This window comes from Lynx canadensis, chromosome A1 (assembly GCF_007474595.2).
Source record: "Lynx canadensis isolate LIC74 chromosome A1, mLynCan4.pri.v2, whole genome shotgun sequence".
NCBI lineage: Eukaryota > Metazoa > Chordata > Mammalia > Carnivora > Felidae > Lynx > Lynx canadensis.
The window spans coordinates 79,072,326-79,086,351 of record NC_044303.2 but is presented as its reverse complement, the minus strand read 5'-3'; the positions used below and the strand labels follow the sequence as shown (position 1 = coordinate 79,086,351).

Here is a 14,026-nt window from a genome sequence, read left to right as displayed (position 1 = left end):
CCGGAAAGAAACCTACTTAGAGCTACAGGAAGACTCGTGGACAGGAATATAGGAGATGACAGTCCCCAAGTGTTTGTACATCACATCTGCTATCACAAGGCAGACAGGGGATTGAGTCCACTTGGGAAGTGGGGAATCTTCAAGCTGCCGGATACTGCTGTTTCCCAGTCAGGTAAGCTACCTCCGTGGGGAAAAGAGACCCTGGAAATCATCTTAAAGACTCCTGAGAAGAGTAAGCACACCTCAACGTTGGTCTGACTGCAGTGAACAAAGTGTCCGAGGGAAGACTTCTCTTTGGGGAGAAGGGCTATTTCCCCAGGAAGGACCTGGACAATATAGCTTCGGATTTGCTGAGAAAAAACTGGCCAGTGGAGAACGGACTAGAAGGCCAGTGTTTCCAGTATTCTTGGTGGTGGCCAATTGTCTACATACGAAGTTATCGGAATTCACATATGGATGCCCACGTGGTTTCAACATGGAATTTGTCTATGGCTCCATCAGTCACTAGATGTCAGCTGACAACATGCAGTAGAGTCGAGGCCAAGTAATACTAGAAAAGTCACATACAAGGTAACTACTTTATCAGTGTTTCTATAGAAACTATTCTATATTACTTTAAAATCACACTTTCATTGTTGAAGATTGTCAACTCAATGTGAACAAGCAGCAAGTTATGAGTAAACTGTAAGGGCCTCCTGCATATCTAGTGACCACACCTTGAGGCCTGCAGGAGCGCAGGCCCGTCACACCATAAGACAGATGGGTTCAGCTGTATCCTTTGGGAAATCCAAGGAAAAGTGACCCAGCTCACTCAGCACAGGAGTCCCAAAGCCTACGTGCCTTCTGGCATCAGATCGGCCTTCGGTCTTTCAAGCCGATCAGCTCCTAAATGAGCACTCACATCTTGTTAAGTAGAGATGCTTCCTCCTGGTCCTGGGGTTTCCTCTCACGGGGGGACGTTCCACCGGCTGTAAGTCTCCTGGGCTCTGCGGGAGCACCATCCCCCACCGCGATGTGAAGGAGGAGGCCCTGGCAGGAGGCTGGGGGCTCTCCTCCCAGGGTCCCTGCTGGTCTGCTCCCAGCACTACCTCTGAAAGGCCAACCAGGACCACCGGGCAAGCCGGGCCTCGGGAGGGCAGAAGTCAGAAGCAGCTTGCTCACCGTCGGCAGGCATCTCTCGGCTCTGTTGTCTCCTTCACAGACTCCGTGTCTTGGCTCTTAATGCCCTACTCGACTGTCTTACTTCTTGGTTGAGGATCAGACATGAAGGTGAGTGCTATTATATCCTAATGCCCTCCAAAGACCATGAAAGCACTGAGTGAAGAGCTGACATTCTGACAGATTGACAGGCTATAGGACTCCCTTCACTCTACAGGTCAAAGTTATAGTTTAGAAAAAGAAATGTCTTGGAAAGTGGATTAAACACCGACACTCTGATCTGTGTAGGCATTCTCAAAGGCAGGTGCATCGGAAGGGGGGATAAAGAAGCTGGCTGTTCACGCATCACAACTTTCCAGAGCTGACATTGCTTCCACAATAACATGTTGTTCTTGCCTATTTCACAGGATTTCTTCGTTTTCCTTTTTTTAAGTGTGTATTTATTTTTGAGAGAGAGACTGCACGAGCAGGGGAGGGGTTGGGGGAGGGCGTTGACAGAGGATCCAAAGCAGGTTCTGTGCTGACAGCAGAGAGCCCAATGTGGGGCTCAAACTCGTGAACCGTGAGATCATGATCTGAGCCAAAGTCAAGCGCTTAACTGACTGAGCCACCCAAGCGCCCCGACAGGATTTCTGCTGAAGCTGATTGATACATATGCACCTTGTGAACACAAAAGTTTTAAACTGACAGAGGTATTATATTATTACACCATATGTCATACTATACATCATATATAATATATATGTCATATAATAACATATATAATACATTATGTGTATTGTCTGTTGCTATTTTTATCATTATTCCTTTTTGCCTACTTGAACCAAATCATTTTCAACTAATCCCAATAAATAAAGCTTCAGCGTGTTTCAGTTTCTGGAGTGCCCTGACCACAGAGTGTGACCCCTGGACGAAAGCTGCCCCAGCCGGGTGGGTCCCTGGTGCGGGTAGCCTACGAAGACATGAATACCATAGCGCCCCGCAGGTGGGGAGGGGTCTTCGATGTAATCTTATTGGCGAGATACTAGCCAAGCAGGTACTGCAAAGGCTGCTGTTCATCCTAATTAACTAATCATCAGCATCTCCCACATCATACCCCAGGATTTCAACTTAGAAGCGGCGCTATTTTGAATCTGGGTAGAGAAAGTAATTTTTTTGCTGTTCTGCTGTAATCCAGGAAATGGGTCCAGCATTCCAAGAACAAAAATGTCATCTGCTTCAATTCTGCTTGACTTCTCTTAATAACTTGTTACAGTACATCTTATTTACAGGGATTCTTTCTTGCAGAATTCACCAAAAAAAAAAAAAAATGTGGTGTGAAAGATACTCCCCTTCAGCATGAAGGGCACTCACCAACTTTAACCATGGGATACACATTTCTTATATAATGTTTCTGACATGATTACACATATCCAAAAAGTGGGGGATTCATAAATAATTGAAACCTAAGTTTATCCCAGTGTTGAGACCTCTCTGAGACTTAGGAAATGGGTCTGTAAATCTACAAATCCTTAAGCTTTGCATGAATTTCAATGAGTTAGAAACACTGCAAACATAACCTTTCTTTGCAGTGTTTTGAGATTTAAATTTAGGTTTGGGTGACCCAGGGGAGAAATGAGAGGGAAAAAAATGTGAAATTTGACTCATCTGAGAATAGTATGTCTTCTAAGTTAAACTTGTAATACATTAAATCACTTCTAATTTCCCACTAATCCCTGTCTTCATTTGCTTAGTAAAGAATTTTAAAAGATAGCACTAACACCACAAATTTTAAAAGATAGCACTAACACCACCAAAATTTACATATTGACACAGCAGCAATATTCCCACTGAAAGGGAAATATTATGCTTTCCAAGGTTCGTGTGTATATAGTTTTCTGTGTGTGTGTATGTAGTCAAACATCAAGACTATGTATAAGTTTTTCCAATTATATACATTTAAGGCTCTGTTAGATTTAAATGTCAAATGGAAATTTTCTAGAAGTTTCTTTGTGCGGCCGGATTGATAATATTAATTTTTTCAATGTCAATTTCAGCAGCGTTGCCAATAATTTTATACAAGATTAATTTGCAAGACTTAGCATATTAGTATCATGCTGTGAATAATCTCCATATTTAAAGGAAAATTACAAATTAACTGATAATAAATAGTCAAAAACCAAGAATCCTCACCATACCAAACTCTAAGGTAGAGTCGCTAAAATACAGATAACAACCCCCACCCTGCACTCCCACACTGTGCTGTGCACGTGCGGAGCAGTGTGCGGTGGGATTTCTAAGTGTACATTTTAACGAGGACTTCGGTACCCCTTTGTCCGTGACTCTTCTGAGAGGTCCATGTTTCTTTAAGAAGCATCCATTAATACATGTTGGTTCTAGTGTTTTCCAAGAAATCGCTAAAGGCAGCAATTTTTAGGAAACTGGTGGAGAACTCTATATGGGCAACAAAGACATTCTCAAGGGGTTTCATTCAAAGACGAGCACACGTGTGAATTCTGCTTTCAATGCTGCTCAAAGTCATTGTTAGTGACAAGAATATTAACCAAGTATGCCATGGATGACTATAATTTTTAGAACATAAATAGTTCTGAAAAGCTACCGCTTATGGGCAAGTAAGGCTATGAGTCAAAATGATAACCAGAGAGACCTTTCGTCAAATAATCCACAAAGTGAAGAAAATAGGAAGCATCACTAATCTGAAACACATCATCTAACTGGTCCTAAGACAGACAGGAACTCCTCAACAAATGTAAGTGCTTTGTATATTCCTTAACAGTATTCTTGCCAGATTTATCTTTTTTTTTTTTTTTTTTACATTTCTCATGCTCATAAGGCCATAATATACCTTCAGTCCAGAGAGAATGCATTTGTATCTCCATGCATGAGATATGATTTGATTAATTTATCAATGGGTGCCAGTCCGGGGAGAGGGTTTAAATCTCTAAGAAAGAGTCAATAAAACCCTTTAGGTAAAGTCACTTGTTCAAATGAAATGTTTTAATTATAGTGTAACTTGGGTGCCATGCTGGGTTACAAAGCATCTGTAAGAGGGGAGCCTTTTAAGTCGGCTCAGGACTAAGAGTGCAGACCTGTGTCTGTCCATCCTACCTGCTGTGCTCCTCTTGGCTCTGGAGGCAACAGTTCATGGTATTCACCAAAAAGCTAAACAAACGACCAAACAGGGATTTGGCCAAGAGATCTCGGTAAAATTCAGCCATCTGTACTGTGTGTCGTCGAATGATGGTGTCTCCTAGGACAGCAGAAGGGAGAGGAGAGAGAAGAACGAGGTTCCCCTCATTTAGAAGCAAACAGCACCGTGCACGTCACATAGCCTCACACACCAAAAGATGTTCAAAACACGTGATAACTCTTATAAATGAGGTCTCTTAAAATGTTTCCCCAAACGAGTGCCATGTACGTTGCAATCTTACTTGCTACAAACACTGAGCACAGCTTCCGACCCCCATGCAGGCTGTGTAATTTCCTTTCTGTTAGGGAACCAAGGGTTGGCAGGGCCCCTCTTAACAAGCATTCTGATAACAGCTCACTGGTTTGACTATGAATCCTCCCCAAGGCATCTGGAAACCTGGCCATCGGGGAAATCAGTCCTATTTTAAATATTTTCAGACATGGTCCAGCTAACCAAAATGCGAGTGTGGATTTTGGGAACAAGTTTGGGCCTTTGGGCCGAAATGTTTATGTCGTTCTCTAAGACATGGGAATCCAAATCTTGAGTGATAAGGCTTTTAGAAGAGAGTAGACTAGAGAAGAAACCAAGAAAAAAAGGAATCAGTGAGGAAGATGTGGGGCTGAGCCTATGATAGCTTCTGTGCTGGAGCGCAGAGAGGAGCAGGGGGTCCAGCATTCAGACCGTGTGGCCGTGGCCAGCCTGGCTAACTTGTGCCACTAGGCTGATCAGGGAGTTAAGTAATAGGACGAGGGCTGTGTGAAATGACAGCCGAGCGTTTGATCGGTGGAGGTGCAGACTCAGGAGGAGAGCTGCTTCTGAGATAGGCTGAGATAAAAGAAAATAAAAGCGGGGGGGCACCTGGGTGGCTCAGTTGGTTAAGCGTCCGACTTCGGCTCAGGTCATGATCTCACAGTTGGTGAGTTCAAGCCCCGCATCAGGCTCAGCATTCGGCGCAGAGCCTGCTTGTGCTTCTCTCTCTCCCCTTCTCTCTGCCCCTGCCCTACTCACGCTCTCTCTTTCCCTCAAAAATAAATATACTTTCAAAAAATTTACAAAAGAAAAAAAAGAAACAAAACAGCAGGTAAGGAAGACTCAAGGACCTACAGGTTCAAGGCCACCAAGATCAACAAACTAAGTGGCTACGAGAGCAGGTGTGCCCTTGCTGATACCATAGAATTAAGGTCCCTGGAGTCAACATGATGGAGGGTGCTGGAAGGTGAGTAAGGACAGTAGGACAGTGTAAGCAGAAAAACCTGCCTGTAGCAAATTCTAGATATTAATGGTGAGTTCAAGTTTTCTTTAAAAAGTCACGAGAAATGATGAATTTGGAGAAGTTCAAGAAACTTAATATAATTGGATGCAAGGGCTGGTACAAAATGGCTCAGAATACAGCCTAAGTTTGGTGGGCCCGAATCATAAAGGGCCTCCTGGGCCAAACCAAAGAGATGAGGTTCGCTCTGGAAGGCCTGGGAGCATCTTTGAAGGGCTGATGTCCATGGATGAAAATCCTACTTGCAGAATACGATTCAGAAAGACTACTCCTGAAGCAGTGTGGAAGGAAGCCAAATGAGATGAGACCAGACAAAAGATGAGAGACAATGCCATTTGGTGATCAAGGGAAGGAAAGATATATTGAGGCAGCGGTGATAGAAATAAAGAGAAGGCAATGAGAACGGGAGGCATTTGTGGAGTAGAGCCGGCTTGCGTCTGGTTTAGTCGGTGGAGGAGGAGAAGGAAGAGGTAACTGAGTGGACAATGGGCAGATCCATACAGTTCCGGAACACGGGAGGAACTCTCTGAAGACAAGGCACAACTGATAAGCCACATACCTAAATACCTCCAAGGTAGGTCCAAGAGGAGAAGCAGGTAAAGACAGTGGTGATTAGAGGAAAAAAAAGACCAGCTGGAGGGTGAGTCCTTAAACTTTCAATATGAGGAAGGGGGGGAAGGTGCTGATGTACGGGGAATAACCAAAGGGCATATAGGAAGACCACTGTGTTTGCCCACTGCATAGACACGCGTATGGCACGGAGATTCCCCATGTACACGTGACACGTAGGCATGACAGCACTGGGTGCTAATCCCCAACAGGCCGTTTACTAGTGATTTGAGGTGCAAAGCTATTCATCCTCTTTGGATCTCAGTTTTCTCATCTGTTAAAGAAGGAAATGGCGAGGCCCCCTTGGCAGCCATTTGTGAGGATTTTAAAAGTCTGGCATTTACAGCCCGTGGCACATTTCCCATCAGTTTGTAAGTGTCCCATAAATGGGAGCGATGATTAGGACTTAAAATGTAGAGGGTATCATGGCATGACATACACAAATGGTTCCGACGACTCAACTGAATAGATCCTCTTGGGCTGATGACTGGATTTGTCTAAAATGACTGACCGGCGAGAAAAGATGACTGTTTCATCAGAATGGTCTCTCAAGAGCTTCACGAGCTTACAAGGCAGAGTAATAATTGCGTGAACAGATGAGTTCATAAGGCTTTCCGTGTTTGGCATTCAGTCCGTGGGGGCAGTCACCGGAGGTGGGGAAAGGCAAGGTGGCATTGGCTTTCCGTGCCTCCAAGATGGCCACAAACTGGACAGAATGAACGATCGGAGGAGGGTAAAGCTTACCTTTAAAATACTGGATATCCGTTGTTAAAGCAGATACCAATTCATCAGGTGACACTTGCAACAAACCAGCCACTGAAATGAAAGCAGCGTTGAAAAAAATCAAGTTAGAACGTATATATTTTTGATGGCGAGAACACTGTACTTTAGGGCCATCGTTGATAAGTTTTACATATGAGGAACTGTGGGTATTAAAGAAAACTGAACGGCCACTTTAATTATCAAAGTAAATGAGAGCAATCGCTTGGAGTTATCAAAACATTACTGAGTTGGTTGGGCTCCTGTATTAAATCACAACAGGTTTTTTTTTTTTTTCCCTCCTCGCCCTCACAGATGGCCCTGAATCGTTCTCCCAGTCCCTGGTTAAATTACTTTGATATGAGATGAAGATATGATGTTCACTGACAATCTGTGGTTTTAAGGTATTTTGAAAAAATCTGGGAGTGACTAACAAGGCTACTTCAAAGGGGAGAGAGAGGTTTTTGGCAAGACCTCTGAAGGGAAGTAATTATATTGTTTAAAATGTGTGGTTAATAACATGCCCCCAAAATACACTGGGCGGCAGGGTGGGGGTGGAAAATATTCAGAACGACACAAATAAACCCCAGGATGCACCTAAAAATCAGCTCTGTAAACATGGTGGGAAGCCTGAGAACATAATGTGCCCACTGCTCTTCATTCCCAAAACCATTGAAAAGAAAGAACAAAGTGGATACAGCTCTTTTATGATTTTTATTATTATTATTTTTTTTTCCTGCTCTATTCTACTCCCGAAGAAAGCCTTCTTCCCCCTGCTTTTCTGTACTGTGTCTCCATCTACTGGCCGGTCTGCAAAACTGCACACCCACGAGGTTAGAGAGAGATGTGCTCCACTGACCTTGTTCCAGAAGCTGGAGGTCAGAGACAAATGCGGAGTTGGCCTCGGTCAGAGCAGTGAATCGAATGTCTCCAATGTGCAATATTGCTGCTAGGATCACAAACAGATTCTCTACCTCCTACGCGTTTTAGAAAAAACAGAAAGTGGAGAGAATTGCTTACAAGAAAAGATAAGACAAATCCTTGAAAAACCTAATAGGTTTAAAAAAAAAAAAAATCAATGCTGTGAACTCCGTTAGTGGAGCTGGGATTTTTCAGATCCCGGGGGTCTGGCGAGAGAACTACCAACCTTCCGCTCAAAACCAAAACCTCACAATTCAGTGCACATTTTGTCTACATCAATGTCTCTGTTCCTTAAACAAAAAAAAAAGGCGGAGGGGAGGAAGTGACGTTCTGATATAAATCAAGAGCTTCTTGACAAATCTCATAATGAAAACTGGATCACCGTGTCCTGAGTCTGGCTGGCTAGACCTCACCGGGGCAGTCAGATCGCCCGCATCCTCCCAGAGCTGGACGCGGAGGCGGCTTCCTTCCAGGATGCCTGCTATATGGTGCGTATCTCCCAGTTACCTCCCCTCTGAGATGAACCGAGTCTATGATGACAGAACTTTTCACTCCTGCTGGAAAATTCAGGAAGGCACAATACAAATATCTATGCCTAGATAAAAAAAAATGCTAATTGTGTTTTTAAGGTATTTTGAGGAAAACAGAAAGAAATGGATGTTTGGCCAGAGCCACCTTTGAGCAGAAGGTAGAAGGAAGTAAGAGAACATTTGTTGAAAGACGGTATCTGAGAATGTGGAACTCTGCATAAAGAAAGAAATCAGACCTTAAATCTGGCTCGTGGACCGCCATTTTGTGGCAAGAATGAAAAATCAAGGGAAAGCTGTAAGCTAACAAATACACTTCTCTAGAAGAACAAATATTTAGTATAACGACATCAATAGTGAAGCTGGTTAGGTTCCACATTGGGCAAGTGACATAGTCTTCAAATCCCCATTTTTCTAGTCTGTAATTTCGAAATAAAGAGCTGCTCCCTGTGAAAAGTTACTAAGAATAGGTCTTATTCACTTTATAAATACATAGGTGAACATACAGCCCTGGGGACTTCCATGAATTTCCTCCAGAACTTCTGGTTTTCACCACAAAGTATCATTCTATCATCTTGAAAGTGAGAACATGGACAAGGACGGTCTCTAAGTAATTTTTCGGGTATGATACCGTAGGATTGTGGCAATACTTAAAAATGGGCTTGGTAACCCACAAATTACAGATGACGGTTTCGAGTTTTATTCAGTTATGCTCGTTACAACAACATTTTACTTCTTACACGACCTGACAACTGCTTCCTCCCTTTTCTAATAAATCCAGTAACTTCTCAGTAGCTTTTCCAGCGCCCTGTGAGGTAGGGGCTCTGCAAACGGGGACAGGAAGGCTTTGTCCTGACCTCAAGGATCTCACAGCTCAGCAGTGGAGACATAGTGCGACAGTCGGCCACACTACAGATTACCGTGTGCAGAATCTTCTGCCCTGTGAGCAGAGGCCAGGGACGCTGCCCTGTGTCTGCCTGGACCCAACACCAATCCCCCTCTGTCCCACTGGCCGGCGATGACAGTGATGACAGAGGTCGCAGGTGGAGGCACCTTAAAGGACAAGTCTGGATTCAAGGACCAGAAATACCTTTCTTCTAGCCTTACTGAACATGATCTATCCTCATAAGTGCACTAAAATGTCCCCATACCAGACATCCTAAAGGATCACAGTGAAACAATTACTTTCATGTCTTTGTTAAAAGGCACACATTTCTTTTACCAAAGAGGCTGTTAAATTCTCTCTTAGCTACCTCAGGTGGAAAGCACATTTTGGTTGCCCTGCCTTTGAGAATCAATCATGGATTTTTAAAGCCCTGTTTCCAGGCAACGGGCACTTTGGTAGAATGGTTCCTTACCCACCTGTCTATGCCAGTTTCCTATAAGGAAGCAGACATTTTAGGCACAGAAGAAGGGGAAAAAATAACCTAAAAGTACAACCGTAGCAATTCCAAGGACAGAAACCTGCAAATAGGTTAGGACTTGCTAAAAGAAATATACAGATCGTAAAATTAGGAAAAAACAAAAAACAAACAAAAAAAAAGCAACAAAAAGATACCATATGATTTATGTTGCTAGAATTCCCATCTCGGAAAGGGGCAAGGGTGAAGTGGCCAGAGCTGTTTCATTTAGGGAGAGTCCCCATTTCCTTATCCCTCCCTCCCCACCCCTTCCTAGACCTCCGTGCCCTGTGGGCTGTGTCTATGTGGACTAGGGTGAAAAAGAAAAGAAGCAAAGACCCAAAGCCATCAACTTACTGCCCTAAGAAAAAGGACATATTTAAATCTATGACTAAATCTGGGTTTGGCCACTCCAAAGTTACCCATGCAATCTTACATTCCTTGCTAGTGAGGAAGTCCCCATAATTCAAAATTACACCAAACTGAACGAGGAGGGAACAGCTACTGTGTAAGGAAGGGAAAGACAAATTTGAGGGAATTTTGAGGGCACTCCAGGCTTAGCTCGTTTCACATCTCTTGTCCAGGAGACCTGTGCTGTCCAATTCGGCAACCACTGACCACACAGGCTACTTAAATTTAAATGAATTAAAACCAAGAAAAATTAAAAATCCGTTTCCTCATTCACACTAGCCACATTTCAAATGCCCACTAGCCACACATGCACCTGCCATATATCGTGAAGCACAGATCGAAAACATTTCCATGACTACAGAAATTTCTACTGTAGAGTGGCGGTTTGAACCTTTTAAATTGTATTTTTCAGCCTCATAATACCTGCAGGTGTAACTCTTTAAGAATAAGAACAAGCTTTATGTTGCACAGAAAACTTTAATGAGAGATTAGGTTACTTTTCAAAGTGATTCTTAGTAGCAAACAGTTCCTTGCCTTTGTTTTCTCTAGAACTGGTCAATGTAAAGTTCTTTGATCTGTTTTGCTCTCAGGGTTCTTCTGGTCAAAGGTCTCCTTGACCACCTTCTTGAAAACAGACGCTCCTCCTCTATTTGTCTAAATAGTACCTATGACCCTGGACCCCGCGTTCATGTCTACCTACCCCCCCCCCCCGAGAATGTACATTCTAGGAGGCACAGACTGAGTTCTGTCCTCTGCTGAATCATGAGTATTTGCAACAATATCCGGAATATAATAGGGACTCAGTAAAAGTTTTTGAATGAAAGACTTGTGTAAATTAGGGCAAGGTTGGTTTTCTCAGTGAAATATTTTATGATACGACTCACCATGTTACTGAAGCCAACTACATTCAGGGCTTGTTTCAAAAGAGCAAATTTCTCCCTGTTCACAGAATGCTCTGCTGTTGATACGTCTTCTGGTAGGGACTGGTTCAAATACCTGTTAGGATAAAAAAAAAGCACACAGCCTTATAGCTTGGCTTGTGGTCAAACTCCAGTGGTTAAAAGTCACTTCCGCCATATTTGGTCACCAGAATAATAGAAGTCACCTGGACGTTGCATGCCCTGTGTTTACAAGGCTTTGATACATAATAGCACATGATGTTTCAGGAAGGAAAAAAAAAGTTCTTGCTGTACCAGAACCTATTTACACTGTTTCACTTGGTTCTCACCTTACCTGCACCCTTCCTACCGAAAGGAGAAGGTCACAGGTGTTTTAGGTATTTCATATAGAAATCTGGTGGGTCCTATCACATGCTTTGTAATTAATACTTTTATTAAAGATTTTTAATTTCGAGTAATTTATTATTTCTTCTGGCCAATATCCTTTAATCATGCAGTGGCTGAGTAATTTGTTGATTTATTGCTCTCATGCAACAAACACATAGGGATCATTTCCCAAATACACAGCTGCTGGGGATATAGGTATAAAGGACACGTATAAAGTTAAAGGGCTCATCCCTGGACACTCAGCAACAACAAAAGCAAATGTATCCCTGTGCTCAGGAAAGAGAGAATATAATATACAATATACAGTATGCAAGTAGAATAATGGAGATGAACAAGAGGTGTTTGTAAGTGTTCAGAAAAAGGACGGAACCCAGAGTGGATAAAAGTCTACAAGATAGGAAGAGGCTTCCTTTCCAAGAGCCAATACCTGAATAAGAATTTTCCAAGCAAATTCAGGACTTAAGGGTGCCCCTGGAATACTTAGCAACATGTACAAAGGTACCCAGCATTGACTGTGCCTGTGGTGTATACAGGAGCTCAGGTATGTTGGCAAAATGGTAGCCACGGGTGAGAGAAGCAGAAATTGGTGAGGTTGGAGAAGTAGTCAGAGTTCTGCCTCTCTTGCAAAAGAGCTTCCCTTAGGTCTCAGAAATGATGGGCAGTCCTAAACGTCTTAAAGCGAAGAAATGGCATGATCAGATCAGTGTTTGAAAAAGTGTTCTGATAGCCCAGGAAAGATTACCTGGAAAGGGCAAGGGTGCTGGGTGATCCAGGGAGACCAGCAGTGGTGAAGAGGAGGGGAGACAGGTGCCCTGGAGGCAGGACTGGCAGGATGAAGGGACAGACTGGAGACAGAGGAAAGAGAAGAGAGAGGCATTAACGAGGTTTTGCAAGATTATGTCTCAGGAAACAGGGTAGAGCGTGAGCTCATTGAACCAGAGTGTTCTCAGCAAGAAGGATATGTTTTTGAGAAAGTCTTATATTTTATATTGGTCAGGTTGACTTTGAACACCTTGTTGGGATTCCAGTAGAATTCCAAAAAATAATTGGCTGTAAGGACCTGACATTCAGAAGAGACTAGAAAATAAGATCTGGAAGTCATCAACATGCAGATGACCAAACCCTTGTGACTGGATGAGCTCACCCCAAAGAAGATGCTAACATTTTCGGGATGAAGAAAGAACTGAATGTTCAGGAAGGGAGTAGGAAAATTAAAACAAGCCAGAGCCGTCCAAACAAAAGGGTAACATTTTCAAGAATGATTGATAGTGACAGAAAAGAGACCGTAGACACAAGGAAATGGGTGGTGGTGTGGGGAAAGACACAGACTGCTGTTGATGGTGGGGCTGTGAAGACTTCTCTTCCCTCAGTGCTAGCTCTGAAGCATGCAAGTGAGGGAGTCCAGCCTCCTGGGGTGGGGACTGGGAGAGCCTTCAGAAGATTTCCATGCTGAGTTGGAAGCCCACAGAAGATCCTGGGTAGAAGGCTGACAGAAAGGGAGGTATAGGGGGTATGAAGAGCAGAAAGTTGCTAGAAGAGGGGCGCCTGGGTGGCTCAGTCAGTTGAGCATCCGACTCTGGGTTTTGGCTCTGGTCATGATCTCACGGTCATGAGATCGAGCCCCAGATTGGGCTCTACTCTGATGGAGTTGGCTTGGGGTTCTCTCTCTCCCTCTATTTCTGCCTCTCTCTCTCTCTCTCAACATAAATACATAAAAACATTAAAAATAAAGTTGCTAGAAGGGAAGAGGATTTGGGACTGGAGCACGGTGGGAGGGCATGCCTTCCACCACAGAAGGGACACGGCCCCTCGATATGCCAGCTGAGGTGACAAACACGGGTCCAAAGGCTGCTGGCGTCTCAGAGCAGCAAAGACACTAGCGCTTTGAGGCTTCAGTGTTTCGAGGAAAGGAAGAGGTTGGGTCTAGATGACTAGGCGCCGCTGGCTGGCGGAAGCTGTAAGAATCTGAGGTATTTGCTGTGGAGACAGACACGACTGCCAAGCTGGGAGGCCCCGGAAGCCGAGTGGACGCTGTGCCGGGCCCGGAGGGAGCTGGAGCCCAGCTCACGTGGTGCACGCCCCTTCTCCAGGGATCTCCTCTGCTGTCTGACCTGGGATGGCTGGGTTGGGGCTGGGGCAGTAGAACAAAAGGTCAAGGTCAAGGTCATCAATACTAATGAGGAATTGGGTGGGATGGTCAGTCATTTTGCCCAAAATGTGCAAAACTTTAGTGACTATAAAGGCTTGATTAAAGATAGGAAATTGCGACCGCTGTCGACTCTTCTGGTTCCCACCACAGTTTTCCATCCATCTTCCTGATGCCCTCTTTTCTCTCCCACTTACTTGTTGATCATCACAGAGGCTACTACTCCACTGTTCCATAAAAGAGACCAATGAACCTCCGTCAGAGAACTATGGGCTCCTGTTGACATTATAGAGTCAAATGTGTGAAATACCACCATTTTAAAATTCTTAAAAAATAGTCAGTTAACAAG

The 14,026-nt window shown here is 43.9% G+C and overlaps 1 protein-coding gene across 1 annotated transcript in view; it reads right to left on the bottom strand.

The window, feature by feature from the left end:
• MYO16 (myosin XVI) overlaps positions 1-14,026 on the bottom strand; it is a 493,885-nt gene that overhangs the window by 212,656 nt on the left and 267,203 nt on the right. The window contains exons 17-20 of the mRNA XM_030314012.1: positions 11,130-11,241; positions 7,846-7,963; positions 6,972-7,043; positions 4,267-4,408 (exon numbers count right to left, since the gene is read on the bottom strand). Of these exons, the coding sequence (XP_030169872.1) occupies positions 4,267-4,408; positions 6,972-7,043; positions 7,846-7,963; positions 11,130-11,241 (444 nt within the window). The remainder of the gene's footprint in view (positions 1-4,266; positions 4,409-6,971; positions 7,044-7,845; positions 7,964-11,129; positions 11,242-14,026) is intronic.